Source organism: Danio rerio, chromosome 1 (genome assembly GCF_052040795.2).
Source record: "Danio rerio strain M-AB ecotype USA chromosome 1, GRCz13ab, whole genome shotgun sequence".
In the NCBI taxonomy this organism is placed as follows: domain Eukaryota; kingdom Metazoa; phylum Chordata; class Actinopteri; order Cypriniformes; family Danionidae; genus Danio; species Danio rerio.
Window position 1 is genome coordinate 6,655,390 of NC_141021.1, and position 10,320 is coordinate 6,665,709.

At 33.9% G+C, this 10,320-nt stretch overlaps 1 protein-coding gene across 2 annotated transcripts; it reads right to left on the minus strand.

The window, feature by feature from the left end:
* Positions 1-3,961: 3,961 nt before the first annotated feature.
* mnx2b (motor neuron and pancreas homeobox 2b) lies at positions 3,962-9,712 on the minus strand. 2 transcript variants are annotated; one of them, NM_001009887.2, is given in 3 exon segments: positions 3,962-4,435; positions 6,644-6,804; positions 9,220-9,712. In NM_001009887.2, coding segments are annotated over 3 exon segments (963 nt in total). In that variant the 5' UTR covers positions 9,650-9,712; the 3' UTR covers positions 3,962-4,063.
* Between the last annotated feature and the right edge of the window lie 608 nt (positions 9,713-10,320).

A 10,320-nucleotide genomic window follows, 5' to 3' on the forward strand; every position in this document is an offset into this window, starting at 1 on the left:
TATACACTCACTGGCCACTTTATTAGGTACACGTGTTTAACTGCTTGTTAACACAAATTTCTAATCAGCCACTCTCATGGCAGCAACTTGTTGGTGCCAGACTGGCTAATGTAAATATTTTAGAAACTGCTGATCTACTGTGATTTTCACGCACAACCATTTCCAGGGTTTACAGAGAATGGTCTGAAAAAGAGAAGATATCCATTGAGCGGCAGTTCTGTGGGCACAAATGCCTTGTTGATGCCAGGGGACAATGGCTAGACTGGTTCGAGCAGATAGAAAGGCAACAGTAACTCAAGTACGCACTCGTTATAACCGAGATTTGCAGAAGAGCATCTCTGAACACACAACACGTCCAACCTTGAGGCAGATGGGCTACAGCAGCAGAAGACCACACCGGGTGCCACTCTTGTCAGCTCAGAACAGAAACTGAGGCTACAATTCACACAGGCTCACCAAAATTGGACAATAAAACATTGGAAAAACGTTGCCTGGTCTGATGAGTCTCAATTTCTGCTGCGACATTCGGATGGTAAAGGGATGGGTCAGAATTTGGCACCAACAACATGAAAACATGCATTCATCCTGCCTTGTATCAAAGGTTCAGGCGGGTGATGTTGTAATGGTGTGGGGATATTTTCTTGGCACACCTTGGTCCTATTAGTACCAATTGAGCATCATGTCTACGCCTCATCCTACCTGAGTAGTGTTTCTGACCATGTCCATCCCTTTATGACCACAGTGTACCCATCTTCTGATGGCTACTTTCAGCAGGATAACGCGTCATGTAATAAAGCCCGAATCATCTAGGACTGGTTACTTGAACATGACAATGAGTTCACTGTTCTCAAATGGCCTCCACAGTCACCAGATCTCAATGCAACAGAGCACCTTTGTAATTTGGTGGAATGGGAGATTCCCATCATGGATGTGCAGCCGACAAATCTGCAGCAACTGCGTGATGCTATGTCAAGCTGGACCAAAATCTCTGAGGAATATTTCCAGTAGCTTGTTGAATCCATGCCACAAAGTATTAAGGCAGATCTGAAGGCAAAAGGGGGTCCAACCCGGTAGTAGTAATTGTACCTAATAAAGTCATCTGTGAATATATATATATATATATATATATATATATATATATATCAATTGTACTGGCAGTTTATTACAAGGTTTGTGTACTGTAGTATACAACATCAGCCCAGACAAAATATCACTTTAAACTTTTAAAGTCACTTTTAAAAAAAAAAAATAAAGGAAATGATAAAGCATGAATCACAAATTACGGAAAACAAGTTACAGACATTTTTTTTTACAATGAATTGGGTGTTACTTAACTCAATAAGGGAGCTTTGCTCAGATTTTGCAAGTTTTCTTTTCATTTATTTGAAGCCATTTACAGCAACCCAGACAAATATAGCATCATTATACAGTGCGTCGACACCTCTTCAGTGGAAATAAATTACAGACTTGCTTAAATAACATTAAAGTGAACAAACACTGAGCCACATATGAATGTAACCATGACACATTGAAATATACATGTCTTTTCTCCAGCACACAGGCAAATGATGCATGTTAGATTAGAGATGTATATTAGATCATTTTAATGAAAAAGCACCTAAACAAACTAAAAATGCGTTAATTGAAGTTGAATATTATTTGTAACGACTTTTCAAAACCACAATCCTATTCTGTGCACCAATAAATCATGCACTGTGTAAACAAACCAGGAATGTTTTAAGTAAAACTGGGTAATTTAGATTAATGTTTTTTTTTTCCTCCTTCGTTTTAGGGGGAATTGGTAATTATGTAGCCAAAACTGTTTTACTGCAAAAATTGCATATATTTGAGCATGATGGAGCATCGAATGCTATTTACAATGATAAAGCAATAAATTAACATTTATGTCTTACTGAAACAAGACGTACAGCAGCTCTCATACATTCAATAAACCGTAATCTAAAGCTCTTGTTGCCTACATAGGCAGCTGCCTTTAATCATGAACATGAAAACTTAAGTGACTGATTTAGTATGCAGTTATGATAGTGTTTGACATGTTAAATACTATTATTATCATTTTTTTTGGCACTGAACAAATAATATATACATTAACCGTTTAAAGGTTTGTAGTTGGGGTTTTTAGTGTTTTTTGACAGAAGGAAATTAGGAAAGAGAAAGGAAATACATAATGTGAAGTATCATAACACACAGTGTTGGGGTAACGCATTACAAGTAACGCGAGTTATGTAATACTGTTACTTTTTGTAAGTAACGATTAAAAAGTAAGTAATACTATTTGAGTTACTTTTTTGAAAATGTAATGCAAGTTACTTTGTAGTTTAATTAATGAGCTTTTGAAAAACTAATTGCTGAATTAAAATGAAAGTAATCACAATGATTCACGCAGTCAGTGAGAGATTGTGTTTTATTATTTTGAACGCTTTGAAGAAAAGGAAAAGGGGATTATAGTCTCAATGGACAGTGATTTTTACAAATAGTACAAAAGTAGCAAACGCATTGCTTTAAGCATTCAATAATCTGTACGTACGCCATGTAGAGCTCTGGGGTCAGGAAGTTCTCAGATAACATTATCCTAAAACATAACGTGTTTTTAAAGCTAAATGAAGGTTAAACAGTACATTATTAATTGCAGATCACAGATTAATGAAAGTTTAAAGCAATGCGTTTGCAACTTTTGTACTTCTTGTCTAATTAAAAAGTATAATCAGTGTCTATTCAGACAATCATCTTTTGTTTTTCTTCAATGTGTTCAAAATAATGAAAATATTTCTTTCACAGAAATGTAAGGTTCTGCCGTCTTCCTTGCTGCCAGTTCCTGCATTCTCTTATTTCAATGATACGATCATTTTAGTTCAGCATTTTATTTTTTAAAAGCGAATTAATGAAACTAAAATGTAACATTTTTAAAAAGTAGCTTAAATATAATTACTTAATTTTTTAAAAGTAATGCATTACTTTACTCGTTACTTAGAAAAGTAATATTATCTTTAATAATTTCATATTAATATTAAGACTTTATCATGAAAGTCTTCACTAATTTTACTTAATTTTTTGATACATTGTTGCTAAAAGAAAAATAAATAAATACATTTCTTAAAAAAGTCTTAATAAAAAAATCCTAAATGAAAAGTCTAACCGAAAAATTTCTTAAAGTCTTAATAAAAAAATCCTAAATGAAAAGTCTAACCGAAATTTTTGAACAATAGTTTTTACAGTAATACATTATTATTGTTAGCCCTATTATAACTATTATCCCCCCTGTAAAATTTGTATTCTTTTTTAAATATTTCCCAAATGCTTTTTAATGGAGTTTTTTGAAATACAATAAACATAACACGTTTTTAAACATAATAGTTTTATCAACTAATTTCTAATAGCTAAGTTATATTATTTTTTCTTCATTGATGACAGTATGTAATGTTTACCACTTATTTTGCAGGACACTAGTTGTCAGCTTAAAGTGCAATGTAAAGACTTAACTTGATTAATTAGGCAAGTTAGGGTAATTAGGCAAGTTATTGCATAACAGTGGTTTGTTCTCTAGACAATATTAAAAAATTGCTTAAGGGGGCTAATAATATTGACCTTAAATGGCTTTTAAAAATTTAAAAACTGCTTTTATTCTAGCCGAAATAAAACAAATAAGACTTTCTCCAGAAGAAAAAAACATTATAGGAAATTTCTGTGGAAAATTCCTTGCTCTGTTAAACATTATTTGGGAAATATTTTTAAAAAATCACAGGAGGGCGAATAATTTTGACTTCAGCTGTATGTATATGTATGTGGTGTATACATATACGTACTATAAAAAAAATCTCCTTAAGATGTTTAAAAGATGTCTACAGATTTGGGAACACAGCTTATTAAATATATGTTATTTGTTATATTATACATTTGAGTTCCTCTGTCTCCTTTAACATCAGTGACAATCCTCTACTCTCCAATGTCCAGTGCCATCACTGATAAGTGTCTAAAAGGCTGGCTGATATTTACCCCTAATGCTACCATAGAGTCAAAGTTCCATAGTCATTTAAACAAGTCTTCATAACCCTGCCCGGATCTTCCTCTCTCCTCCATGCAGCTCCTCTATGTCGTCCTCCGAGAAGGGGCTGTCGGGATGATATAACGCAGCGGTGTGGTGCAGAAAGTCTGTGGATCGGGACACGCTGAGGCTGTTGTTGATGAACTTGTGTTGTCCGTCCTCTTCGTCCTCTTCGTCTTCATCTATCTCCTCTTCCTCCTCCTCCTCTTCCTCCTGTTCCTCCACACTGGGAGCTGCTGGAGCGCGTCTGCTGTCCCGTCCGCTGGGTTTGGTTCCTCCACGCTGTCGCTCCACCTCCACCTGCGCTGCCTGCTCTTTAGCTTTACGACTGCGCTTCCACTTCATCCGCCGGTTCTGGAACCAGATCTTGACCTGGTGTGGGAGAAAAACACACACATGCATGGACACAAGGTGATCAGCAATAATAGATGCATTCTGCTTCACTGAAAAAAATGATTCATTGGGTTTACTTAATTTTTTTAAGCTAGAGTAAGTGGTTGCAAACAATTTACATGGGCTGAATTTATTCTTTTTTTTATTCTACTCATTAAAATAAACAATTGAAACAAACAAATAAAACATTGATAAGGTATTTTCCAAATAATGTCCTCTAAAAATTACTGTCTTTATTCTGCTTCGCTGTAGCTATATACGATCAAAGAAAACAATGTTTTTCATGTTAATTTAACCTCATAAAAAGTTCAGCAAGTTTCAGTCATTTTTAAGTCAAAACGACTATAATTTGATTCATTTGTTGATTTTGTTCATTTGATTTTACTTGATTCATTGATTCAAAAAATGATTCACTGGATTTACAATTTTTTTAAAGGTTAGTGATTGCAAGCAAATTATATGCGCTGAATTTTAACAAACAAGTTAACTTTAGTAATGCTCAACTTTATTACTTTGTTTAAATTCAGCCCAAATAAATTGTTTGCAATCACTAACCTTTAAAATGTAAATCAATTGAATCATTTTTTAATCAAAAGAACACAATCAACAAATAAATCAAATTATGGTTATTTTGAATAACTTATTTTAATAAGCTAAATTAACATGAAAAAAAAACATCTTCATGGATTGTATTTACATTGTAGAGGAATGAAGACATATGGAAAATACCATATTATCACAATTTTATAGAAACTATACTGTTTTAATATTAGTATTGGCATTGATGGAACCTTTTCATAGCACAAAAGATAATATTTTTGGGGGAACCAGAAAAGGTTTTCGTATGGTTTTGTTTTATGTATTTATTTTTTTAGTTTTGTTATAAAAATTCAGAATTTGTGTTAATTTTATACATTTTTTTATATTTTTATTTTAAAGTTTCTATAATTATGTAGTGTTTTAAGGTTGGTATTATTACTATTATTAATTATTTATCCCTCTTTTTTATTATTTTTTTTTTCATTTCAGTTTTAGTTCATTACGTCCTATAAACAATTTTTAAGTCTTCTAAAATTAACTTTAAAATTTAAATAATAGTTTAAATTAACTATAATAATGAGTAATTTAATAAGAGCATTTATATATATATATATATATATATATATATATATATATATATATATATATATATATATATATACTGAAGTCAGAATTATTAAACCCTCTTTTAGTTTTTTTTCTTTTTTCTTTTTTTTATACATTTCCCAAATGATGTTTAACAGATTAAGGAAATTTTCACAGTATGTCTGATAATACTTTTTCTTCTGGAGAAAGTCTCATTTGTTTTATTTCGACTAGAATAAAAGCATTTTTTTAATTTTTAAAAGCCATTTTAAGGTCAAAATTATTAGCTCCTTTAAGCAATTTTTGTTTTCCCGATCTTCTCTCCGTAAACAGAAATTGGGGAAAAAATAAACAGGGGGGCTAATTATTCTGACTTCAACTGTACTGTTTCCTATGCATTTTTATTCTGCATGGTTGCATTTAATTGATTTAAGTTTACAGCAGAATGTGACAGTACAGTACTGCTCATGGCCCCTTTAATGCTTTTAACTATACAAATGTTCTTTACTGACTAAAGAACATCTACTTGTTGATAAATGTTGAGATTTTTTTTGTTGTTGTTTAATTGTTTAATTTGTTTTTACACAAAATGCAGAGTTGCACAAATGTTTTCAACATTATTAATGATATGATGACAGTTTCAGTTGATGATGTGTGGGTTTGGGCATTATAGAATCATTTCTGTAAGACGTTTGATAAAGCAAAATAGCTTTTCATCACTAGAAAAGAACGCAATGAATAGTAATGATTTAAAAATACATAAATGCACAGGACATTTAAAACAGTAAAATTGGTATACCGACCCAAGATTTTTGAGCAGTATTTTTTATAATTTTGGGCAGCAGAATTTTTTTTATTGTTGAGATTTTTAAAATAAATTTTATACATTTTTATTATTGTAATCATTTCAATTTTCAAGTTTAGAAATATTTTTTTTAGCAACTGTCTGAAACAGCAGTAGTTTTCCCATTAATATGCATTTTCTTTGTTTATTTTTACTTTATGGTATTAGTTATATTTAACTATAAATAGCACTGAGACCATGGTGGATCTCAGCATTACCTGTGTCTCAGTCAGCATTAGAGATGTGGCCACTTCGAAGCGTTTGGGTCTGGAAAGGTATTTATTAAGTTTAAACTGGTTTTCCAGCTCCAGTAGTTGTTGACTAGTAAATGCTGTCCGAGGCCTTCGACATTTACCCATCAAACCAGACTGAGGGGCAGCTGAAAGACAAACACACGCACAAAAATCAAAGATAGTCACTAACAACAACAACTACATTAAATCAACTCTTGTCATGTGGATTATTCTGCTGCAGTTGAACGTAACTTTACATTGATCTAATATAAACCTCAAACAAAGGGCATAAAGGTTTAGCAGCATTTTTACTTTTAATTACCAGCACTAATATCATTTGGTGAAACTGTAAATCCGTTCCCAATTAATAACAGGCCTCTTGAGCCTGCAGATATAAAAATTAAGCACCAGGCAAAAGGATGCAAGCTGCTGTAATCCACGTTTAGACTATTTTTATGAGATTTTTGTCTCTTTTATATAATGTCAAGGACTCGCGGGGTCGCGCGCACACACACTACAAAAGAAAGCCCAGAATTCGCAGCTATATCATTTACTATAATAGCTTTACTGCAGCTTATTGTTAAACACAGTGAAGCAGGGCTGGGCGGCCATAAAACGCAAGAGCAAGCCATTAACTTAATGAAAATTCAATGAACGCTTTTGGGATTTTATTGATGAACTACAGTATGTTTAAGGTGTTTGTTTATAGTTTCTCTCTCACACAAAGACAATTTTCATCGAGCTGACATTTATGGCTTTATAAAAAAGCCCAAAATAAAATTATATTATTACGGTTTGGTGTAAATCCTGGTAGCCATTGTTAAGTCAGACTGTCTTTACTGTTGAGTTGACGTTTCTTTTAACTATCCAAGGATAACATAAACTTTCAATCATGTCTATGTGGAGTGTGTTGTATATGTTAGATATGATTAGATATATTTGGTTTGTTCACTTGTTAATGATTGATTTCCTGTTAATTGCAAATAAATAAATAGGGAAAAAAGCTAAGGCAAAGTCATAATTTCCTGATACTGTTTTATCGTTTGCCATATAAAGTTCTGCAAACTAATTTCGCCACATGCTGCGCCATGATTTCAGTTTAATAATCCATCAAACAGGAGTTGTAAACATCATAATTGCTTGGTGACAAATTAACTCGGGGCTTTTCAAGAGTCACAGGTGTGTGTGAGCACACCTCTCCCTCTGTTTGCTTTCCCTCACCTTTGATTATGTTGAAAAGGATTTCATGCGCTTTTACGATATTTGCTTTCAAACTGACTATGGCGGTAATGCAACAAAATTTGGCGTGTGACAGTAATGACGCTTTAATGATGGAGGAGCACAGGCCAAGCAGTGCATGATTTGAGCAAAACTTTCGATACAACTCTGGATACTTTAAACCGGACTATTAAATGAAAACTACGATTAGAATCAATTAGGAAAAAAGCTGGGTTTCATATAATTCCTTCATGTTCTCCCAGCCCGAATCGATTGCGCTAACTTAATTGTTTTTTTTACAAATTGAAGTGGATTGAACCTTAAACAATTAAGTTATTCCAAAAACTTAAGAATTGTGTTGTTTCAACTCTTTTTAAATAAGTAGTTTGAACAAGCAGAAAACATTTTTTGAGGGCAAGCAATGTAAAAAATTATATGATCAGTTACTCCAGACAGCATATGTTTTCAGGTCATTGTAACTTATTAAACTAAATCAATCACGCTATAACTTAATTTTATTAGTCACACAAGTAGTTTTAAGTCAGTTTAACATGAATTTGTAAGGTTAATTAGATTCAGCTTTAAAAAAATTAGGCAACCAGGTTTTTTGTGTGTGTGAGTATTATTCTAAAGGCAAAACGGCATTCGTTAATAAGGTGCTAATATGATGCACCCGATAATTATAATTATTGATTTTTTTAACTGGTAAAAATGCAAATTACATTTGCATTCAAACGCAAATCATTTATAATTCCATAATACATCCTGTTCATGTATCAGTGTAGACTAAATGATGGTCATTATGTTAAATGCATATGAGGAAATTAATTTGGCGCTTTACTACAATTTCTTGTATAATAGTAAACATCATTCATAATAAAGCAATTCAGTGAGTATATAACACACTGAAAAAATGATGTCTAAAAATAGTTGCTAACAAATATGTGTCGAGTTTAAACAAATTAAATCCAGTAATGTTCAGCTTAATTTGTTTAACCCAAATAAATTGTTTACAACCACCTAACCTTTACTAAAAATTTAGCAACTGCAAGGATTCTCTGAATCATTTTTTCAGTAGATGTATAGGCCTAAATAATGCATTCAGGTAGAAATCAACAATCAAATTATTTAAATTCACTTAGGAAAATATGTGCATAAAAAATCGAAACTGCTTTTACATTTTACTACTAATTATAAAGAAACGGCAAGTAATTTTCTGTTAAACAATAATCAAACGTAATCGTTTTTTATTTATAGCATTAACTGCTGATCTGATAAGGACTGTGTGATGTTTATTAGTAACTTAAAGTGTTACCCACTCATCTGAATGCTACCCCACTCACAGGTGTAATCGGGCAGTCGTGGTACCATGATGCCAGCTCGTATCCAATGCTCCAGCGGTAATGATCCGGCCATCGCCGCCGCCTTCAGCTGCTCCGGGTACGGCTGCGTCAGCTGGGTGAACCCAGAGTACGCTAGTGCAGGGTGCTGACCTCCCAATGCTGAAATGGGGTACATGGGCGTCGTGTACATGCCTGGGATAGAAGTGAGTCCCGGGTGAGGGAGATTGAGCAGCCCTGGTTTCGGTATGATTCCGGGTTGGAGGTGTATGGCACCTGGGGTCCCGCGGGGGGACGGGGTGTCACCGCGCCTGCAGGACACCGGACTCCCAGTCGGGCTGTCGCTGCTCAGTCCAGGGGAAACTTCTCGGCTCCCTCGATGTGGTTCTTCAGCTAAAAGTGCGTCGATCCTGAAGTTCTTTGACTTTTCCATTGCAACACTTTTGTTGTGTTTAGAGTTGCAGGTAATTGCGCTGATAGCTGCGTTTTACGCGCAGATGCATTCGTTTTAATCTCGATTAATGATATTTTTCTGTTATATCTAACTATTGATATGTAGAGTTTAATCTAACTAGAACTTTCCCATTGGAACTCAGCCCATGAGACAGCCGAAGTACGCACAGAAAAAGATTTAAGCGCTTTATGGTAGAGCTCTAGTTGTTGTTGTTTAGAGGAGTATCTCTGTCATCTGATCCGCTCTCTGAACCTCCGCGCGCGTTCACATCTCGCTCATAACGCCTGTGCGAGCGCTGATTGGCTGCAGAGCTTGTCCTGCGGGAGCAGATCACTTGACAGTTTTCTAATTAACTAATCATACTGTAGTATAGACACTTGGAGCGCGTCCTGGACTCAGACTTGTTCCTGAAGCAACATCAGAGCGAGACGCGTGCGGAGTTTCCAAAGTGCCTGACACCAAGCGTTTCTCATCTATAGTTAATTAATTGCAGAAATTGCAAGTTTAAAGGTATCCATAAATCATCAAAAATCATCAAAATAATCAAGCTACATAATAATGGCAATGATCTTAATTTATTGTAGTTGTTTTTTGCTATTATTTTTGACTAGTGAGACCTTTAATTATGTCCATAATAATAATAGTAATAG